Here is a 23,671-nt window from a genome sequence, read left to right as displayed (position 1 = left end):
GGAGCTCCAAGAGCGCCATTCAGTTGGAGAATGAATGATTCTGTATAAGGTCACGTGCACATCGCACGCTATAGAGATCCGGTCGACTGGCACGCACGCACGCACGCATGCACGCACGCACACCTGTACGTGGAGAAAGACACACACACACGATGACGAATATGATATGATTACACCTTAATTTTCCGATTATGGCAGACCGGCCCCGAAAGAGGCGACGTGCTGTACTCGTGTGGTCATGTGGTTACTGTAAGAGTCCGGTTCAGTTTGCGCATTCCTCTTTACGCACTCGGAAGCCTAGTGCTATTTCAGCCAGAGGACATCGGTGTTAAGTACGAAATGAAGGGGTGTAATTTAGGAAAGCACCTATAACACATTGACATAACTGATCCATGGCAATTATGGGCTGTGTTCAAGTCTAATAAGGTGATGTGATCCTTCAGTACGTTGCAGTGCAGAAATCCAGTAGTTATTTTATATAATAATAATAATAATAATAATAATAATAATAATAATAATAATAATAATAATAATAATAATAATACAATTAAATATAAAGTTCTATATTATATATAAAGAGCTCATTTCTATCTTATATCTTAAACGATAAACAGCACTGGACTTTTATATTGCAGTAGATAAAAGGGATTGAGAGTGTTCTAGTCCCCAGTTGTAGTTGGGGTTTTTTTTCTATCTTTTAAGGTGTACGTTTAGTTTGACTGCTGCGTTATGCCGCACTAGACATAAGCGTTGACACGTTTTTGCAAAAAGAAAAAGCTTTTTGTTGACACGCCCACCGCGGTACTGGCCAATCAGATACGCTCATATGGAGTTTCAACCTCTGTGCGCTGCCCGAGTGACCGACAGTTGAAACCCCTCGAGTGCGCCGCTTTAGCTTGGCGCGCGGTGTCACGTCTCCGACTCAAAGACTCATAAAAAAAAAAAAAAAAAAAAAATACAAGAAAGAAAAATCATTGGTGGTAAAAGTGCTGGAAACCCACCAGGAAGCGGGATCTGAAGTTTTTTTTATTCAGCAGCAGCAGATAGAAACATCCCAGCTTTTACCGGGCACTTACAGCTTTTGCGCAAGGGGTTGCCAGGTTGTGATCCACTGAGCCACTACAGCTCAAAGTTACATCAGAGTCCGACTTTCCCTTCGAACTCGTTTAAAAAAATTAACCAGCCGAATGACAAGTCAAATCATGGGATTATTCGCCTACTGTGATGTGGATTGTAAAGCCGTTTGAGCAAAAGCTCATTTTGCGTCGGGACCATGTGAGTGGATTCGCGTCGTGGCTTCTGACGTTTCTGGATATTTTGAAAATCATCGGCAACAGTTGAAGCAGACGTCCTTTCTGTCCTTTCTATCCTTTCCATCAGGTGTCTTGTCTCGTGGGACCAAAATGGGACTTTAGCCTGGTTAGTTCTCCTGACCCCCATCTTTAGGAAGCTCTATCCATGTCTGCCCTGTTTTCTGAGACTCTCTCTGATGCTTTTGAACAAGTTCGCCTATCATACGATAGGATTTTAAACCGACTTTCGCGTTGCGCCATGTCAGTCATGAACTTGGCCGTGCGCTTGTTGCAGTTGTTTTGTGTGACGCTCCTCTATTTCTCAGCTGTCAAGGTAAGTTTGCGTGTGCGCGCTCACACTGTGTACTTTTTGTCATGCGTTCTGGATCGCACTAGCAGCGCGTTTGACAAGGACGTCCTTGTCACTGAGGTCACTGACCGTGTTCCTGTCTACACCTCACTAAATGTATAATATCCTATTGCAAATGAACACTGCTTATTCTGATCACGCGTTTCTTTTGAGATAACCATCATGAACTTGAAGGTTGGGCGGTAATTACTACCAGCGTGCGCGCGTCTGTGCGTGTGTGTGTGTGTGTGTGTGTGTGTGTGTGTGTGTGTGTGTGTGTGTGTGTGTGTGTGTGTGTGTGTGTGTGTGTGTGCGCGCGTGCGTGTGTGTGTGTTCGTTCGACTGAAGAGGAGAGTGTGATTTTTGTGAAGGCCTTGTCAAGCCACCTTGGTAATATTAAAGGCGCAGTGTTCTTATGGAGCTGTGCCAGTCCAGACTAAACCCAGGGTGCCTGACCATTACGCTTAGACACTTTTGTCCTTTCACTAATCACGAGCACATTGTGTCAAGTTAACACCTACAATCAACAATAAACGCTTTTGCATTTGGCATTTCTTGTTCATCTTCATTGTACATTTAAAGTTATATATGTTTAGTAGTCTATGCGTTGTGTTCCGATCTGATCCTAATCCTGTGTTTTCTGGCATTCATCATATTCAATCTCAGACAACTTTCAGTGTTTTACTAATGATCGTAGTAGCTGAGCACCTGACTAAAGTAAAACATCCTGTTTTGAAACATGTACTGACATAGACCACATGTGTACACACACATTGCCTTAAAACATATCAAGTGAGTTAGCACAAGATGGATAGTTCCACTGGGCACAGCAACATCCCCAGTGGTGAATACAATATCCACAGTGTTAATTTAAGTCCAACTGGACACAATGGGACGCTGTAACAGTTGATTCATTATTTTAGGTTTTCAGCATCGGGGTATCAGTTCAACACTGGGGATTTGTGCTGTGTGAATAGATCTGCTAATGATGACACTTTGAAGATGTGGAGCATGTTCGGAGCATGATGGAGTTAGCAGGGAGGCAGAGGGTTTACTGAGATAGCAGTGGATTGTAATGTTAACAGAATTAAACTGTCACTTCAGGTTCAGGTGGAGTAATTACATTAATAAGCTGGTTCATGTGTAACTGTGTATTAGTTTATGTTACATCATGGGATGATCAGCGTGGATTTATTTAGACAGCTTGAGATGTATCCTTAATTTTTTGAAAACTGTGCTTCTTTGCAAGTCAAAACATGACGGAACAAGACACAGAGTTTTACGTGGGAGTGTTTGACAACCAGATCATTGTTTAGCCATTGGGAATTGAGCAAAGAGCGCACCCTATCAATAGCAGCTATTTCATTAGATTTACACAGTATGAAACAGCTTGACAGTGTGAGAAATGTGACACCAAACTTGGGTAACACCCAGTTTAGAGTCCTATATTTTGCCAAATTGTCTTACTTAACCATGTTTCAGGCCAACTTTTTTATGCTTTTATTCATTAGGGTGAAGCAGGCAAGTGACATTGTAATTCAATCTATGTTGCATTAATGTAGGTCAAAGATAGCATGGTACTTTCATGCCAACTACGATTGGGTACAATCTCATGAATAGGAGTAATGCTTTAATAGCTTTACATAGTCTGTACCTATGTCTTGTCATGGATTAGTGAATATTTCCTTTTTCAGCTGGATAGCTTTTGGTTTTCCTTGCTTTGGCAGCAATCCCAAAATTACGTCACTGTAGGAACTGACATGCAATGAATGACAGAGGTTGCATCATCAGTGATATTTGCATGACATTACAGTACCTGAGAGAGCCAGACTTTTTTTTTTTTCAAACTAAATTTATAGGCAGTGCAGTAAATTCAATGACAGAAACCAGGATTTACTAAAGATGGCAAGCAGGGCATCCAAATACATTATGTAGGAAGTGTATGCCGGTAATTCTAACTCAAATAAGAATAAGCCAATTGTGAGAGACGTTCCATCTATTAAAATAGCATTGTTTTGAATTTGTGCCTCATAAGTTGTTTTGTTATTTTGCATCAATTTATTTCCTTGCAGTAAAATCGTTGAAAAGTTTTAATTCAAGTTCTGACTACATTGATTTCTTTTCCACAGAGTGCCTATATCCCCAAAGAGAATGAAGGCATCACAAATGAGGGTAAGTTAAGAATAAAAATAAATAAATAAAAAAATAATAATAATATATATTCATAAATCATTACAGAAGCAATTTTATTTTGAAGTTTTATCGCGTCTAAATTTACATGAATAGGGCGCCCTCTGCTGGGCAAATATAAAAATGTCTGCACTGATTCTCACACAAAACAGAATTTAATTTGGTTGTGTGTAGATCGTGTGTACCGATTGGTACCAATTGGCTCACAACCCTCTAAAACTAGACTTTCACACAAATATCAGACAGTATTATCACTCACTTTCCAACACAACTGGGTTTGTATCCTGCAGCAGTCGTACCCTTTACCGAGGTCTACAATAAGTCGATGTGCCGACCACGGGAGATGCTGGTGGAGGTCCATCAGGAGTATCCCGAAGACATCGAGCACATTTTCATTCCTTCATGTGTGGTGCTCATGCGCTGTGCTGGCTGCTGCAATGACGAGATGTTGGAGTGCAAACCCACTGCCACACGCAACATCACTATGGAGGTCAGAAAGCCGCTCACTCTTCGTCTGCTTTGATTTATATCATGTGTCTTTGTGTCTTCGTGTTACTTTGCTTCTGTCTATATCGGCTTTGTCCGAGCACCCTGTTCTTTGTAAGGTTTTACTAGAGAAACTTTCAACCATCTAAGTTACTTGGCTAGCGATGTACTAAGTTTAAATTTACTAACCAAAAAGTATTCCATTTATTTTTTAAAAATTATCCTGGGGCTTTCTATTATACAACCACACATTAATTATAAATATGCCGTACATTCGGACATCGGCACAGTTTTTGTTATCCTGGCTGTCTACCTCAGTATATATCAAACGTGACCTACTTAAAGACATTCAGCTTTAATTAAAGGATAAATGGTTATAAACGTAATTGTCCTTTTCTGTGATCGGGTACAAATCCCTTTGTCAGTTAATGACCGCTTGTCATGATGGAACCCTTTAGATTACACTGAGTTTCTTCCCTGGTGATTCTAGGTAGGCATTTACTGCAGCTGTCTTCAGTTGATTGTCCTTGGGGTGTTTTGCCTTCAGCTTGTGAAACGAAAGCTTAATTAGATTCGGATCAGGTGATTCACTTCAACTTCCTTGCCTACAAAAAGTCTTGGGTTGCTTTTGGAGTGTGCTTCATGTCATTGTCCATCTGCACTGTAGTGTGCTGAACACCGAGGCTTTTTATTTTCTTCTTTTTTTTCCTTCACCAGCAAAAGTGAAGTTTTATCGTCATCCCCCAGAGTTGTTTTCTGTGGCCCTGAGCTCAACTGAGTGTTCTTTATTTTGTTTAGAAGATTGTGCCAAATTAAGAAACCTTACTGATGGCTTGCTTCATTGGCTGTGACAGCTCTTTGGACTCGTATTGAGATTTAACTGCAACAGATTCCAAATGCTACTAATACTAATATTAATACTAATTTAACAATGTTGTAATTACAACATTGTTCAGCCAATTAGGCTGTTCTATATAAACCCTCCATGGTTACATTTAAACGCAATATCCAACGGTAGACACCTAAATCTTATGGACTATATACCATTTCTGATGACGATATTATAAAGGCCGGGGCACGGTGGCTTAGTGGTTAGCACGTTCGCCTCACACCTCCAGGGTCGGGGGTTAGATTCCCGACTTTGCCTTGTGTGTGTGGAGTTTGCATGTTCTCCCCGTGCCTCGGGGGTTTCCTCCGGGTACTCCGGTTTCCTCCCCCGGTCCAAAGACATGCATGGTAGGTTGATTGGCATCTCTGGAAAATTGTCCGTAGTGTGTGAGTGAATGAGTGAATGAGAGTGTGTGTGTGTGTGTGTGCCCTGTGATGGGTTGGCACTCCGTCCAGGGTGTATCCTGCCTCGATGAACGATGACGCCTGAGATGCACAGGCTCCCCGTGACCCCAGAAGTTCGGATAAGCGGTAGTAAATGAATAAATGGTTAAATATTCAAGGCCAATTCTTTTTATTTTGCTAATCACTAAAGACTGATTTTTGAGTTATGTTTGATCAGTTTAGATCAAACATAAATATGATATGATAGATCAGAGTTTCAGCATTTATTACCTGACATTTATATCTAGATGTATTAACCAACTGAGAACATGTATTTTAAAGTGAATAACACTAAATATTCTGTTGCATCAATCCAGTGACCTTTTGGACATCACCAACCCGCTGTATGCTTGTAGCTTCTTTCGGTTCGTTTTAGGTTGTTTCTTCCTTCGGTCTCGGCTCCAGGATGCGAAATGCTGATTAATTGGTTTATTGACCTGGTCGGTCTAAACCGTCCACTTTTCCCTCTGATGGAGTCCTTTGTTGAGTTGGCTCATTGTCTTGAATGAAGACGCTCCTCTCATTTAGATTGGATGGATTTCCCTGTAAATTGGTAAACAGAATATTTCTGCAGATATCTGAAGTCATTCTGCTGCTAACTTCATGTGCTACATCACAAAGATAAATAGTCCAAGCCATATGACATGATATCCTCCATGTTTGACTCATCATGATTAAATCCTCTGTCTACACTTTGGCCTTTCCGATACTCTCTCTCACTCTCACTCACTCACTCACTCACTCACTCACTCACTCACTCATCATCTACCGCTTATCCGAACTTATCTCAGGTGTCATCGGGCATCGAGGCAGGATACACCCTGGACGGCATGCCAACCCATCGCAGGGCACACTCACACTCTCATTCACACACACACACACACACACACTACGGACAATTTTCCCGAGATGCCAATCAACCTACCATGCATGTCTTTAGACCGGGGGAGGAAACCGGAGTACCCAGAGGAAACCCCTGAGGCACGGGGAGAACATGCAAACTCCACACACACAAGGCGGAGGCGGGAATCAAACCCCCAACCCTGGAGGTGTGAGGCGAACGTGCTAACCACTAAGCCACCGTGCCCCCCTTTCCGATACTTGGAGGTAGAAATTAATCTTCATTCCAGGATTTTTTTTTTGGCCCGTCTTTGTATTTTTTTTATTTTCTACAAATTCCATACTATCCTTCCGATTCCCACTGCTGATGACTGGTCTACATCTTGTGCTATGACCTCCATGTTTCTGCTCTCCAAGACAAACTGTGTAATGTTACACCTTCACCCTGCCCTGTGGAGGTAGCTGTTGAAATCACTGACTGTTGGTGTTAGGTTTTCCTTCACAGCATAATGTTTTTGTCATCAAATGCTGTTGTTTTCCTTGGTGGACCTTTTCGATGTCTGGTTGTCCAGGAAACCCTGGACATTCCTAATTGTTGTCCTGGTTATGCTCAATGCTTGTGAAATGGATTCTCCTTCATTCCTCGGCTTCAGAGACAACTCTTTAGTCTTCATGTTGGTTTATCCTTTATATCAACACAAGCAATCTGCACAGGTGAAACCCAGGGATAAAACCAAGAATAGACCAGGATAGATATGGTCAACAAGAAACACTTATATATAAATATATAATAAATATAGCACAAGCAACACTACTGTATCTTTGGAGGTTTGAGCCACTGGATCCTAAAAGATTCACTGCTTCTTATGGAGGTCAGCAGAACTAGCTTGTCAGCGTAGTCTGGACTGTTTGGCGTAGGGAATCAAATTCTGTATGGATATATGGCTATGGATCATTGTGTCTCTGACCTTTGTACCCTGGCTCAATTGCATCTTGCAAACTGTCGGCTTCAGAATTATTGGCAACCCTGGAAAAGGAAGTCATCCATGAAATGATACCAGATTATGTATGCTGTACGTCATAAATCAGATAACGGGTATTAAAATAGCTACACGTTTGAAAACGCCTTTGTCTTTTACTCAGTCGTCACCCAAAGGTGCCAATAATTCTGAATATACAGTACTGTATGTGTGCCATTTTCCTGCTATCACTACACAGTCTGTTCTAAGCATGCATAGACTGTGGTTGCTTCCTACTCGGTCGTGACTTGTAGCTATGTAAATAATGATTAAGGGATTAATGATTATGTACTTAATGCGTTATAGCCTCAAACCTCAAAGTCTGCGATCGGGAATGTGACTGTTTTTATTTATAGTCCACGTACACGTGCACTCCGATAACGACGTTACGATGAAATATAATATTCATAATACTAAGACTAAGCCCTATTCGGATGGGATTAGTTCTACGTGGGGACGTGGGGGGTAAAGTAATTATTACCAGAGCTTCTCGGTGATTTTAGTCTCGTCCTAATGTGCCATCTCGGTAATCATTACGGACAATGTCAGTAAAGATTACAGCGACTTTTACCTTCTGTAAAAAGGTCCGGAAAAATTACCTCAGGTAATACTGATCCCGTCCGAATAGACCCGCTGTAAAAATTCTGTCATTTCCTGTTTAAAAGTAGTTTTTGGCGCGTTTTGCAAGCATGGAGGCGCTTGAAACAGGAAGCAACGTCATACGCACATGACGACAAGGAGGTTACTGTGGTGTGTAAAGCGAGTTACCCCTCCCACTTCTGCTAGTTTTACTGAGATGTCTTGTCCCGTGCGAATTGGCCAATTAATATCACAGACTTCCTGAGGTAAAATTGCATTACTCCACGTCCCCACGTAAAACTAATCCCGTCCGAATAGTGCTTTAGAAAGCTTCAGAGCGACTTGTTATTACTGGAAAATTCCACCCTTTAAATACAGCGTGTTGATATTGCAGTGAGCATCTGTCATGAATGCGGGAAGGAAGCGGACCCAAACGCAGGACAGCTAAATCAACAGGGTTTAATAACAAAGGAAACACGAAACACGACACGACTAGAGACAGGACAAAGACAACAGTAGATTCCGCGCTGTACAAGGCAACGCGGCACAGTTACATAGACAGGGTGATCACAATAGGAAACAGGTGTGGAGACAGGGAGGGGCAGACGAAGGTGGGGCAGACACGTGACGAGGAACGTAAATACATGCACGTGGCCAAAGTCCGGGCTGAGTCCCTGACAGCGTCACTTATCAAATGTAAATATTTTATTTGCCCCAATACCATCTCTTCAAGCCTAGATTGGTCTCCTACAGTACAATGCCTTTAGCGTACAGTATGATCTCATACTTACCTATTAACACCCACTGGTCCTTTATTTACACGTCGACAATCTCAAATCAACCCTCGTCGTATTGTAAATGCAAATCAACCGAGTTCAAATCAAATATTTCCCTCCAAGAAGATGCAAGTTTTCTACTACAGATTTCCCAAAGGAGTGATAATAACAGGAGTAAAAAGGAGTAAAACTGGAACGACACACGATGAATAGTTTGGGGTTTTTTCTTCTTCCATCTAGACTCACTACTAGAAAAATCTGGTATTTTATTTCTCTCGTTCAAAATGTCTCACGTCTTTCTCCGTTCGTTTCCGTGCTGTTCGCACTTACGTACGTATTATCTAATAATTTGCCTTCTTTTTTAAGCTTTATTTGAAAAGCACATACTACATTCAAGGAGCTGCACAATAAAGTAGTTTGTCATAAAATAGACCACTTAGATTACATAAGGTGTGATAAACCTTTAACTTTTTCAAGCCCACACTTCTTTCTCTGAAAAAGTAGACTTCTCTTATAAATAAAAAAACTGGAAGCTTCAGTGAAGGTTTTGCTGTGTTTACGCCACCTGGGCATCACGGTTATTATGACATCCATGTACGGCAGAGGAGAATACAGGATTTAAAAGAACCGAACGAGGCCTAGGTGGAAAACACCTACTGTATGAAGCCACCAGAACAACATACAGCAGGCATGTTTAATTGTGTTGGCTTTGTAGAAGCCAACATTCTGTTTTCCTATTTAAGCTTAGACAAAAATTTATCAAGAGTAACTCCTCCTAGGGCTTTCTAAGCGATCCGAGTACCGGTACTTCAGGTACCGGGTCTCAAAGTGGCCTATTTTCCCATAGATTCCCATTATAAACTTTGGAGGTTTATAACTCGGCAAGCTTTCGAACTATCTACACCAAACTCAGCCAGCTCCTTTAGGGTGATGCTCTGAACAAAGGTGTACCGACTGGCCTTCCGGTTGTCCCGCAGCCCCGCCCCCAAACATATGCAAAATCAAAAAACTTTTTACAACATGGACATGTGACATATCAAAACACTCAGGAACTTCCTCACGTGTATTCTGATGACATCACATGATGTCACATGAAAAAAATAATTAGCACAACATGGACATGTGACATATCAAAACACTTCCTCAAGAGTATTCGGATGACATCATATGCACCCTAGCTTTCTGTCTACTTGCTTCCAAAAGTAACACTGACCCTTATTTCCACTCGCCTCCAAAAAGCACCGGCCTTTGCGAATACTTGCATCGTCAAAGCCAACATCGAAGTTTTATCGCGACAAACTTTACAAATCTAGTTGTGTAATCCTTTCCTTTCTAATACACCGATTGCACCGCATTGTACGTTTGTAATGTTAAATGTTTTATTCATGCGAATCTTAGGCACATATTCAGACAATGAATATTGGAGTTGACCTACTTAACACAATCGTTATTAATGCTGGAGTGTGAATTTATGAAAGCCAAATGTCGTAAGAGGACGTTTTGTTAGTATTTTTTAGCATTTGTTAGCATCCGAACAGTGCCGTAAATGTGAACCCGATTAACAGTTCGAGGGCTTGTTGAATAAACCTTGGCGTGTCGTGTTGAGTTTGTTTGAAGACGTGTTTCACGGTACAGAGGTTTATAATCTATCATCATACGGAGTAGCCAGCATCTGCGTTTTAGCCGTATCACCTACAGTCTTTGACGTCTGGCTACTGTGTGTAAAAATGAGATCCTTAGCACCTCTTTGGCACCTTTGCACCAACAACACTTTCAAATTAAACAGCATTTTTCATTTCAGACTTCTATTAATAAGTAAATAACTATACACTCCATGGAAGGAAACACGGGCACTTTCTTCTTTAACGTCTTATAGAAAAGAAAAAAAAATACTTGACTTTTCATCATTAGCTTTATATAAATGCTTATGAATGTGTTATTAAGCCCCAGTGTAGGAATTACAGACTGTTATAATAAATAAATACATGGGTTATCACCACACATTTTTTTATTTAAGGACAAAATTCTGAAGGGAATGAAATGTTAAGCCTGTTGTGTATATATATATATATATATATATATATATATATATATATATATATATATATATATATATATATATATATATAAATATAATTTTGGATGTGTCATGGTGTTTTTTTGTTTTATTTTTTATTTTTTTTAGGTACAAAAATTAAAACCCATGCGCATCAAACGCAACTATCCAATGAGTTTTGCAGAACACACTGAATGTGAATGCAGGTACAACATTTTACTGTACACAATCTCAGCATGTTGAATTTATGTTGAACTTGAACATTTCCCTTTCTTTTTACTGTTAGTCGTGGGCAGTAATCTGTAGAGGTTTGCTTCCTGACTTTACCTTCAGTACCTTGTGTAGAGATTAGAGGCAGCACAGCTTTTTTTAATTTTGTACTTTCAGCCCTGTTGATGTCCAAAACGGTACGCAGAAACGTAACTCTCTCTCTTTCTCTCTCTCCCTTCTGTTTCATTTTAGAGTAAAGAAAGCAATGCAGGAGAATACAGACAAGTAAGTACACACATTTTCAAGTCCTGATTGTCTGTCTGTTTGGCAAGAGACTGTGTCTGGTATCAGTAGCTCCATTTCTTTTCCTTTCTTTTTTTCCATTCTCATTCCTTTCGGACCGGAATATGAATCCTATCTAGAGCTTTGACGTATTTTTCTCCTTGTTTGTAACGTTTATTGCCATGTATTATCTAGTAATGTTTATCATAATCATCAGCGATCGATCACAATTAACGTCATTCACAGAAGTTAGCTTTATTTAGTATAAATGTTCATGTTTATTGCATAAGTGTAGTTTATGATTCGGTAATAAAGGTAGCTTTGCCAAAGAGCATTCGACATCGGTGGATTTACAGTGCAGCACTATTTAGCATTTCACGGTGTGTGTGTGTTAATGCTAACACGTTCGGTAACCGTTTTATGATTTAAAGTAAACGGTTGATGGCGAGTTCATAGTCTCTGATATCTTTAGTGGTCTCAGATAAGAGCGAGCTTTCGATTCTGGCTTCTACACTTTATGATTTTCTTCTAAGACACCAAACTGCCTTCCTTATCTCAGAGTTGAAAGGAAGCTTAGCAAGATCAACATCTGCTTTTGTGCCCCTAAATTATCGGTACCTTTGTCCTTTGTGGCGTTCACAGAGAAACTTGTTTTGCGGGTCAGGAATATCGAAGTGGTGTCTGGAGGCAAAGGTTATACTGGAGAATGTTGTTACGCTGTCTGGTAAACAACTGTGCGCTAGCCGTCGGGAAATATATGGTTATAAAACACAGTGGATGGATTTCATTACTATTGCCCAATATATAATATGCAAATTATCTTCCAAGCTTCCTTCTGGATTCTGGACCACATCGCATAACAATCAGTTAAAGCGACCGCAGATAAGAGTTTCACATTTTAATAGTTAAACAATGCCTGAAGCAGAACCATTGCTCTGACCGAATACAGCTTCTTCTTTATAAATCTACTTGGATATTCTAGGAGCTCATGCGAAGATTTCAAGAAGAACATAATCTTAAGTGTTGACCAACTCAACTAGCCTTACCAACGTCGATTAGAAATCTGTGCTCTTAATTTGCAAAATGAAGAATATAAAGTAGCTTCGTATTCTGCACGAAGACGTCCATGATCCATTTTTAAGCTGTAGAGTTATAAAGTTCTCTCAGGATAAAGAGCTATACTGTATGAGGTTTGGGATGTTTTGACATTTCAGTTAGCGGTGTTCAGACTCAAAAAGGTCTATTTTGGATGCACATCGTAACGTTTACATCTGAACCATATTATTTTGTAAGCTCAACTACTGTTTGGTGTTATATTACTTTTTTTTGTCATCTGACTATTGCTTATTAAGCATCCCTCAGTCTCAGTAAATAGCTAATACTGTACATGTCACCAATCTCAGGCATTTAAGCCTATAAAGCCTATTGAGAAGTTATATTTTCTAAGACATTAGATTCATGCTGAAATATTAGATTTAAACAGTTTAAACAATGAAAGGCCATCAAGTACTGTTTTCTCTCTATTAAGTAAAGTATGTCTATGACATACAACTAAAACTATCTCGACGTGAAGAATGATCGTCTAAACAGCGAGCAAGTTTATACTGTATGGTTCATTCATTTTTTTGCACCTAAATATTATGGAGAAATTTAGAGCACTAAGGTCATTAAGTCTCTCCACGATCGAGCTGTTATTCTCTCTCCGTATAATAATCGTGATCCATTTAAAAACGGCAAACTAAACAGCACGACTTCATTTTTTTTAAAAGTAAGTAACCATAAATAAATTGTTATCATTGATTGACACACGTCTACTGTGAATACAGAATAAGGAAGGGTCCGGGTAAGGAATGACTGGCTTTAGATGTGTCCACATGGTTGGTCACCGTTAGTAGAAGGGAATGTGAGGTATTTTGTTTATCAGCTTGACGCCACAGGAAGGAGATCCGATTCAATTGAAATTCAGAAATTTCTGGCAGTTTGTTCATTAAACAAAACACATGTAACTTTCATTGCTTACTATCAAATAACAGGTTGCCATTTCTGGGCCATATTTTAAACTGATCCTCAATGTGTTTGAATTATTTGTCATTTGTGTCTCTACTTTCATCCGCCATGTCATCCATTTTAAAAATCACATTAGTGTTGTGTTGTATTGTCTCCCCATTTATTTCTTCTTTTATATATATATATATATATATATATATATATATATATATATATATATATATATATATATATATATATATAATAACATGGGAATTAGACTCTATAACATTCTGTGAGTCAGTTAATGCCTCTTTATTCCCCCTATTATTTTCCTCTGCATTGGCTGCTTATCTGTTGCATCATTTTCCCCAATTCAGTTGTTCTACTTCGTTGTTGTTTGTTTTTGTTCCTTTTCCAGAAAACCCCGGAAAGGCAAGGGGAAAGGTCAAAAGGGAAAGCGAAAGAAAAACCGCGACAAAATGCGGGATTTGTATGTTACCTCAGCCTTCTCCTCCACCCACCTGCACCTGAGTGTTATGCTCTTGGTCATCAGATTAATTTGGGAGGAGATTTGTTATCTCCTTTAATTAACCAAAATCACAATTAATTAGCATTAATCCATGGCAAGTACATACTGAGAACTTAATTTCAATTTTGTTTAAAGAACCAAATCGAAAACCGCAACGCAGCTACAATCCCCAGCCTAACCTTCTTCACACTTAGGGCCTGATTTGCTAATTGACAAGTACAAAGAAATGTAGGGGTGTAAAGTAGAGGTCTTCTCGGGTCTAAAGAAATGTACCTGACCCGAAGTGACCCGGATCACTTTTTTACCCAAAAACGACGTGCATAATTTTTTTTTTTAACAAAGATTCGACCCGAGACAAACCCGGAAAAATTAGCTCCTAGTCCGACCCGACAGCAATTTTTTTAACCCGAGTGGACCTGAATGTTGCATACTGTAACTCTACACTAAAGTAACCGCTACAGAGGGATTCAAAATTGATTGACAGGTCTGTTTCAACGAAAATTAACTTACCACCAGCCACACGTCGCCAGCCACGTGTCGCAAGCGGTCTTGGCAAACAGAGGAGCGGTTGGAAAAGGACTCGAGTCGATGCACACACACAAGATACAGCAGTTCGGGTCTTCTCGGGTCCGTTCGGCTAAAACACATTAATTTTAAATTACACAAGACCCGATGCCGCTATTATTATACCCGACCCGTGTCCGAGGCACACATGAAACTTTTAGACCCGAACCCGCTCGGGTCGGACCTCGGGTTTTCGGATCTAAGTGGACCCGTGAAGACCTCTAGTGTAAACATCGGGCTTCTACATGAGGTAGTTTAGGGATTTTGATTCTGATTTGATTACAATCAAAGACTACTATCTACTACAACTCAGATAGTCAGATCATTACACCCCTAGCATGCAGAAACTGGCTTAAGTATACTGTACTGACCAAAAATTGTCTTAAAAAAAGTCCTCAGCAAATCCAGCTCTGATTGGTAACAAAAGAAATATATTAAGGGACAAGATGTACAGAGTAACAGAGCGCCCTTTGCTTTCTCCAGCTGCATGCTGCTTACAGATAACGATACTAATCCTTTAAGATCTTTGTTGAAATCTTGGCTATTGTTTTTCTGTCTTTTTTTCAAGTCTGTCCTATGTTTTATGTCTTGAATGTTATTTTTCTAGTCTTTTATCAGCGGGTGTTACCCACATCACTGTGTTGTTGAGCTTTGATAAGAAGTGAGATCAATTCTTGGTTCGGTTTCAAACCTATGAGTTCTGTAAACCAATCAGTTTGGTCCGAGACATCACTGTGTAGTTTTCCTGGTTATGATCGCATTTAATATCAAAAGCAGACGTTTTTGGGGTTAGTTAAAGAGCAGATAAAGTGTAAAGAGGCAGGGTGATGTTCCTGTACGAGGACATCTTTTTTAAACCATTTACCACAGATTTTTGCTCTGCACATCCATGTGTTTTGTCAAAAATATTGAAATACACATAATAACTAAATCCCCTACAAAGAATAGCCCACTCTAAGCTTATAAGATCTCCTCTCTTTGCTAATCAATTCTGTCGCAGTGACCCATTAGACATTCTTACTGACCTTCTTGTTATAATCTTGAATGAATGAACAAGGTGTTGTAGAGTTATTAAGACTGTAACAGGTTGCACAAAGTCTTATAATACATACAGTATTTTATGTATTAGGAACACTATGTTTGTTTTTCTATAAAAAATCGTCTTAGACATTTATTTTGTATTTTGTTTTATTGTGTCAGTAGAAAAAAAATGGTTTACAAAAAGAATTGGAGTTACTAAAGAAAGCAGCATACAAGGTAACAACATTAATGTTGTCTGCAAACAAAGGTAGTCAAAGTCCAAGACAAAGCTATGGCATATTTTGAAATAGCCCACGAGGCAAGTGTGTATTTAAGGGCGCTGTTGCAATTTGAATATCAACACAAATCTTTACTAATTGGAATATAATGTTAAACATGTAAACATTGAATTTAAAGTTCTATTTTTAACCTTTTTTAAGTTCTTGAGTCATTTATTGATATGACACTGGAGCCAAATTCCATTAGTCATTCAAAAACAAAGAGAAAATTACAGAATACTTCAACCAATTGAGACCAAATTGTTTTGACCTCCATAAAGTAGGCAATGGCTATAAAAATAGCTCTGTGCCTGAAAATTCCCATGTCCGGTCGGGGCGATACTTAAGAAGATTAAGACTTATTAAGATCAACTAGAGCTGTAATGAACCTGGCTGGAACAGGACACAGGTGTATTTTTCACCCACGCAGAGTAATGAAGATGGTTAGAGAGACCAGGGATCCAGGGATCATGGTTAGAGAAGATTTGCAGAAGATGAGGGTCATCAAGTCTCCTAATGCACACTAAGACAACACATCCATGCCAACAAACTATTTAAAAACCTTTTCTTGCATCTGATGACAAATGTAAGCCCTAGACACAGATGGAGCACTGCATGCAACTGCGTTCTGTGGTCAGATACCGCAAAAATAGAGCTTTTGGGCAACAAACACAAACACTAGAGGAGGGTTTGGTTATAATGAAGGATATTTATACAGGAAAGGCCTTAATCCTGTCTGCTAATTATGGTGGAGGATTTGTGATGTTATGGGCCTTTTTTTTCCTTCGAAGCCCCAAAGAATCTTGTTACTTAAAATGTCACCATGAACTGCAAGAGGTATCACTGGATTTTAAATCCAGCTGAATTTACCAAGAAGGTTTAAGTGCACAAAATCGGGTCAGTGGCCACAGAATCAAGCTGTAATCAAAATGCACTGAAAACCTATGAGGTGAACTCAAGAGAATCAAGCATTAAAGAAGTCTACATGCTGTTAAGGTTCCATAAAGAGGTGTTACATGGTGCTTCATTCAGGGGTAACAATAACTATGACCGGTGGATTCGTTAAAATGTATAATGTGTGTGTGGTTTATTCAAATGTTAGATTTCTCTATATTTTAGTTGAGCTAATTAACCATAAACAAACATTTCCTCAACCCATGTTCCAAGGGTGCCAATAATTCTGGAGCTGATAATAATAATAATAATAATAATAATAATAATAATAATAATAATAATAATAATAATAATAATAATCCTTGTAATCATTGTTCTATTTTGTTCTATGTTCCATTTACATTTATGGCATTTGTCAGATGCCCTTATCCAGAGCAACTTCTCTTCTTATCTCATTTTATACAATTGAGGGTTAAGGGCCTTGCTCAGGGGCCCAACAGTCTCAGCTTGATGGACCTGGGATTTGAACCGACAACCTTCTGATCTGTAATGATGTTTCTTCCTTTGTGGACTACATTTGCTCCCCTGTTCAGTGGTTACTACAGAATTTAATGTACAGTGATCCCTCGTTTATCGCGGTTAATGGGGACCGGAACCCCTCGTGATAGGTGGAAATCCGCGAAGTAGGATTTTCCCTAAGTTTGACCTTTTCACTGATGGTCATCATCTTCCTCTTGGGCTCACTAGAGGAATCTTTCGCAGAGGCACGGCGCTTAGGAGGCATTGTAAGGGCTTAACGAAAAGGTAATTTCGAACACGATACGCGAGACACAGTTGACAGCATGAACGAGAGTGGCGAGATACAACAAGGGAAGAAGCTGGGAGAGGATGCGATGATGCTCAACCGATCAGCTCAGATCTCGCGCCGGGAACCAATCATGTGCCTTGTCTGAGTGCCCGTGGGTGTGTCTCGATATCCAGCGTAGCAGCTTCTGCCACCTTCTAGAATTCAGCAAACCTAATTGGTTCCTGGAAATCCTTGGTTCTTTGGTTCCTTATGCATGCTAAACATGGCAAATGTTGATAATTCCGTACACACAAAAATGAGTACAATCACTTCAATCTACTCTGGTTCTTCAGGTTCTTCCACCTGCTCTGAGACACAAGCCTTGTCCTGATATTTCAGGCAATGGTGTGACAGGCATAAGAAGAAAGTGATCATCACTGGTGGCAACTTTGATTTCTCTAATTAGTAGTCGCAAAAAAGTATCCTGAATCCCAGAGCCGCTAGCACGTGTGCTCTTATATGGGATTTATTCCAAGAATGATTAATTGGAGTTGATGTTCTGCCCAGTGCTTAATGTATCAGCCATATCTGCAGGGGCTTCTAGACACTAGCATGTCCCTCCTGGCTGTGCTGTGCTGGGCGATTTGGCAGTGGATGCCACCTTTCTGTAAACATAACAATGTTTAGGAGCTAGAGGAACTAGGCACTTCAGTCAACCATAATCCTGCAAGCGCCTGGTGTGGGGAATCTCCCTCATGCCAGGGATTCAGTAAAGCTCTCAGAGGAAAACTATTGGCCCACTGGGTGACAGAAATCATCACCACGGCATACAAACTGACTGAACATTCAGCCCTTACTGTGATTTGCCATTCAATTCCATGAGGAGTTTTCCACCCTCATGGGCACTACCTAGAGTAGAACCATGCCACTCCAGGAGCTCTGCATTGAAGCTACCTGGGCATCACTACTTATCCTTTTGAACACCTTTCAGGTAAGTCAGGATCTTTGTGTCAGGGATTATCCAGATGTTATACACAATACCTGATGGTTAGAAAGGGTGAAATGGAAAGCTAAGTGCAGATATACAGTAACTGGGGGCCTACGAACACTGGATATTCAACTGGTAAGATTTTGAGAAATTACAATTTAATCATCTCTACATAATATTTAATTGGCATTACATCCAGTGATGTTTACTTTGATTATATTATTATTATATTATTATTATATGATATTATATGATATTATATTATATTATAAGAGCTGTCTGTGTAAGAGCTAGTTACATGTGCAATATAAACAATTACAAATTCTTATCACTAAAATTTAATAATAAATGCTGATCATTACAGTGGAATCACTTAAAAATCCCCCAAATATCCTCCACCGTTGTCATTACCAATGACAGCAAGTAGCTCATGACTCCACAGTGGGTAATATTACTAGCCTTCCCTACTATGACTTCCCTTAACCTAAAGATGGTGGAAATGCTCGCTTCCAAACATCTGTCTTGCAAGTTATTTTAATGGTAAATCTCTATCAGGGATCAATAAATATTTGGATGAGAGCACATTTTTGGTTACCTCCTCTTTATCGAGCCACAGTTATATCTGTAACTAATGTTTTATCATCTTAAATCAAGCTTTAACTTTCAAAATTCATAGAAAGTCAATGTAAGAGTTTAATTGTACAATGATATTTCGGCGAGATTGTTGTGTGTCATGAACAAAAGTCTTGGAAAAAGTAATGGCAACATTTATATACCATACAACACCAACATGGCCAGACAGTTCCTTAAAGATACAGGCAACATAAACATACAGAATTTAGTAAGCGATGCTGTGTCGATCCTGATGAAACTCCATTCAGTTATTATTACTTCTTTATAGAGCTTTACAGCTTTGTTAGGATTCGTGGAATCACGTCGGTCAAGTTCACGAACGGTTTTAAATATTAATTGTGTTATTAATAATAATCTTGGATCATGCTTGTCTTGTTTTGGGTTTTGTTCTCTGCAGTTGCGTTTATGGCGAGATATTTTAGGGCTGTATTAATTTACCTTACAATGAGGTTAAGCCCGTTGTGTATACTTTACATTTTGTGAAAATGGTGAGCACTTATGCAAAAGTTACGTAAATGGTTAAGGCATCGGATTACAGATCGGAAGGTTGTGAGTTTGAATCCCATCTTTGCTACCACTACTGGGCCTCTGAGCAAGGTCCTTACTCCTCAGTTGTATAAAATAAGGTTAAAAGAATAATGTAAGTTGCTCTGGATAAGGGTTTCATTCACAAGGGTTTTATTAGCTACCAATTATTATCGTAAACAACAGGAATAACCAGAAGGAACTCACGCAGATCTCCCCTTTCTGTTATTAAACTAGACAGGAGGAGAATTCACAGATCCTACAGTATATTATAAGATGCCATTTCTCCGTTATTTGCAATGGAATCGTCATATAGATGTTTTAATACTACATTAGCATAAACGTGGTTGATTATTAAATAAACTTCTGCTATTACCGCTTTTCCTATCGCCTGGCATCCACACGAAATGCACGAGCACCTCAGGCTCATCTGTGAAATTGTACAGAGCACGTGGTTTATATATCTGATATATTTTCTTAAGACAAAATACAGGACCACCGAGTGGAATAAAAATTATTCTTAGTCGTTTTTTATTATTATTATTATTATTATTATTATTATTATTATTATTATTATTATTATTTTGTGATTTGTGTATTGATGTTAAGCATTGCCAGACTTTAAGTAGAGCTAGAGGGGAGATGTCCAATGGAAATGTGTGTCTGGTGATATGTGGCTACCGTGGTTACATGCCTCACACCTCAGCAGGGCTTGCAGGTGCATGCTACGCTGTGCATAACGTCTCCAAATCCCCCTGCGCACACTCAGGTGGGCCGTCCCCATGACTACCCCGAGACTCGGCTCAACATAATTCACTGCTTGCTGATTTTTCCTGTTCAAAAAAAAACTCACCCAAGCATCTTTGTGTGTCGGGAGCAAGTCATGATATGCATCTCATTGACTGATTTGATTTAAATATGATGAAAATATTTAATATTTAAATATTACTTAAGTCGTTTCTTCTCTTTTATTTCTCTTCCTGTCCCTTTCCTGTCTCTGTCCTCAGTATTCATTGTAAACCCTGCTGCAGTACATGTTCTGAGAGGAAAAAAAGGCTATACGTTCAGGACCCTGAAACATGCCAGTGTACCTGCAAACACTCGGAGGCTGACTGCAAGCAAAAGCAGCTCGAGCTCAATGAGAGGACTTGCAGGTGAGTAAGTGGATGTGTGACACGTGTGAATGTGTTTTGTTGTCGTATCAGTCTGAGTCGGATTCACCTGGTTTTTTTTAATCCCGTTTTATCCTACTTCTGTTTTAGATGTGACAAGCCAAGGAGATGAAGAGTGATCAGCCTATATGTGCTTTTTTTTTTCCTGAATTAAGGCATAAACACTAATAATTAATAGCACCGCACTTTGAACCTTCAATATAGATCTGTCAACCCTGGACTCTTGAAGCATTCCCCTTCGAATGACAGCGAGTGAGTGAGCGAGTGTGAGCGAGCAAGTCTTCCCCGTGTAAATATCACCATAAATGTGTATATTGAGTAAAGATTTGAGTGAAGACTGAAAAGAACGGTACACGTAGAATTGCTGCTATATTGCTGCCTGAGACGGTTGGCCGCGTCAGTGCTTTTGGCTACACATACGAATACTCACTGATGCAGCATATCACTGGATTAGCCATGTTTCCATATCCATTCATATGAACATTGACAAACAACAACGGATAGACACTTTTTAATGGGACTGAAAATGAACCGTACGTGAAAGAAGACTGGAGTTTGTCAGGACCGGCCTCTTGAAAGATAACCGAACTGTTCTCGATATCCAGCGTAACTCGTCTCTTCGATGAATGGCACAAGAATCGTAGAAGAAAAAAAAACAACAACAAACAACAGATCTTGTTTAATCTGCTTTTTCTTTTTTTTTTTCTTTTTTTTTTTTAAGGCATGCCACTTATTCTATACGGAGATCACTTTGCCTTGATTCTGTGACTTGACTTCATTCTCTACTGAACGACAGATGACTACTTGAGATTTATGGTCACTTATTTCTTTAAAATTGTGTGTATCTTTATTATATATTATTTTTTCTGTCATTCAGCTTACAGCGAATCACAAAATGGAGAACGCAAACACACAAGGTCATTCGAATGTTTATTAATATCCATTATTTTAACACGTGACCCCTCAAGTCCATAATTTATATTTTCAGTATTCTTACTGTCCATATTTAATTGGTTCTATTTATGTGCAGTGTTATATTCTGATCTGTTGCTAATCATTTTTATCGTCGATCGACGATCCGAAGAAAGCGAGTACATTCCCTCAGCTGATCATTTCTGTCTTTTCAGTTTGCCTCAAAAATGTTTTTCTCTGCATATATAAGGGTTGTGTGCTTTCTAAGAAAAAGCTAGGTGTGTGCGTGTGTGTGTGTGTGTGTTTGTGTTTGCGTGAGAGAAAGAGAGATTGAGGCAGTGTGTAGTACAGTATGAGAGACAGGGAAACTAAACTAGACTTGTGAGTGTGTTTTGAAGGCTCTTTACCTATAACAATAAAATATAGCCAAAAGAAATCTTAGGCTACCAAACACCTGCTACTTTTTATTTTTATTTTATTGTTGTCATGTAGAAAAGGTTGCCAAGTTTAGTTTATTTACATTCTCAGTTATTTATTTACTCCCTGTACATATGTCTAGATTTAAGGTCTTTTTTTGTGTTTGTGTAATGTAGTAAAGTATATTTATTTTCAGATTATATTACTTTTTTTTCTATAAAATGTTTGAAAATCTGTGCTTTTCTCTGATCATTGTGTTTTATGGTACAATTCCATTAAAACATACTTTATACTGTATGAAATTAAATTAAACCGTAGTCTGGGGCAATTTTCAAATATTAACCTTAAAGTTAATGTGTCAAAAGAATCGTGTCTTTCAAAGAAACGAAGAAAAACATATTCTAGTTTTCAGCGTAATAATTAATCGGTAATTAAATGGTTTGAAGGATTAGAAGATTTAAAATCTTCTTTAAAGGTTTCGTAGGATGAATACACGTTTTTAGTTTCTTGGTTTTATTGACAATTACTATATTAAATTTGAGAATTTAGCGGGGGGGGGGGCATGGTGGCTTAGTGGGTAGCACGTTCGCCTCACACCTCCAGGGTCGGGGGTTCGATTCCCGCCTCCGCCTTGTGTGTGTGGAGTTTGCATGTTCTCCCCGTGCCTCGGGGGTTTCCTCCGGGTACTCGGGTTTCCTCCCCCGGTCCAAAGACATGCATGGTAGGTTGATTGGCATCTCTGGAAAATTGTCCGTAGTGTATAAGTGTGTGTGCCCTGCGATGGGTTGGCACTCCGTCCAGGGATGTATCCTGCCTCGATGCCCGATGACGCCTGAGATAGACACAGGCTCCCCGTGACCCGAGAAGTTCGGATAAGCGGTAGAAAATGAATGAATGAATGAATGAATGAATGAATGAATGAATGAATGAATGAATGAATGAATGAGTGAGTGAGTGAGTGAGAGAATTTAGACAAAAATCGGTTCAAAAATTACAATTCAATAGACATAATATAATTTTAGACCCATGAGAACATGTTCCTACATACAGCGAGGGATGAGAAAAAAAATATTTGGCAATATTTAGAGCTTTCAACAAATTAACGAATCAAATACTGTACTTCCAATTCAACACACACACACACACACACACACACACACACACACACATACACACACAATATCATTGTTTTGCAATGCCTAATTGATTCACGGGAAACATTTGGTCTATGTTGCTGAGAGCAGTCCACAGAAACCTTTTTTTTTTTACATATACTTTGCCTTGTGCATTTAAATCAAACCTTGGTGTGTGTGTTCATTTATGGTCCATTTTGTTTAGGCAGGTCACAACACAACAATTACACTTGGTTTACAGACCGAAACAACTGGACCAAGTCTGGCTCTTGTTTCAAGTGAACTCTAGTGCGGTCAACTGCAGTAAAAAAAAGTAAGCTGATCCTGAATCGACCCAACTGCAGGAACTTAACCATTCATGTATTTTGGGTTGCAGGTAGCGCTTTCCTGCATATACGAGCTGCTAAACTGAGCCGTGA

At 39.3% G+C, this 23,671-nt stretch overlaps 1 protein-coding gene across 4 annotated transcripts; it reads left to right on the top strand.

The window, feature by feature from the left end:
* The first annotated feature begins 848 nt into the window (after positions 1–848).
* vegfab (vascular endothelial growth factor Ab) lies at positions 849–22,353 on the top strand. 4 transcript variants are annotated; one of them, XM_047804093.1, is made up of 8 exons: positions 850–1,626; positions 3,771–3,813; positions 4,125–4,321; positions 11,049–11,125; positions 11,382–11,414; positions 13,819–13,890; positions 20,626–20,772; positions 20,881–22,353. In XM_047804093.1, the coding sequence occupies exons 1-8, from the start codon at positions 1,459–1,461 to the stop codon at positions 20,900–20,902; spliced, it is 759 nt and encodes a 252-aa protein (XP_047660049.1). In that variant the 5' UTR covers positions 850–1,458; the 3' UTR covers positions 20,903–22,353. The 4 variants fall into 4 exon arrangements, with proteins under 4 accessions (XP_047660050.1, XP_047660049.1, XP_027007326.1 ...); XM_027151525.2 differs by having other exon boundaries at positions 4,122–4,321; XM_047804094.1 differs by lacking the exon at positions 20,881–22,353 and having other exon boundaries at positions 849–1,626; positions 4,122–4,321; positions 20,626–20,776.
* Positions 22,354–23,671: the final 1,318 nt, after the last annotated feature.

Source organism: Tachysurus fulvidraco, chromosome 19, assembly GCF_022655615.1.
Source record: "Tachysurus fulvidraco isolate hzauxx_2018 chromosome 19, HZAU_PFXX_2.0, whole genome shotgun sequence".
Classification (NCBI taxonomy): Eukaryota; Metazoa; Chordata; class Actinopteri; order Siluriformes; family Bagridae; genus Tachysurus; species Tachysurus fulvidraco.
Note: the sequence above shows the minus strand (reverse complement) of the source record. Positions and strands in the feature narration are given on the sequence as shown.

Coding starts and splice junctions, on each gene's coding strand:
- vegfab (XM_027151525.2), top strand. CDS start 1,459: ATGTCTGCCCTGTTTTCTGAGACTCTCTCTGATGCTTTTGAACAAGTT. Junction 11,415..13,818: donor ATGCAGGAGAATACAGACAA/GTAAGTACACAC, acceptor TTCCTTTTCCAG/AAAACCCCGGAAAGGCAAGG. Junction 20,773..20,880: donor CTCAATGAGAGGACTTGCAG/GTGAGTAAGTGG, acceptor CTTCTGTTTTAG/ATGTGACAAGCCAAGGAGAT.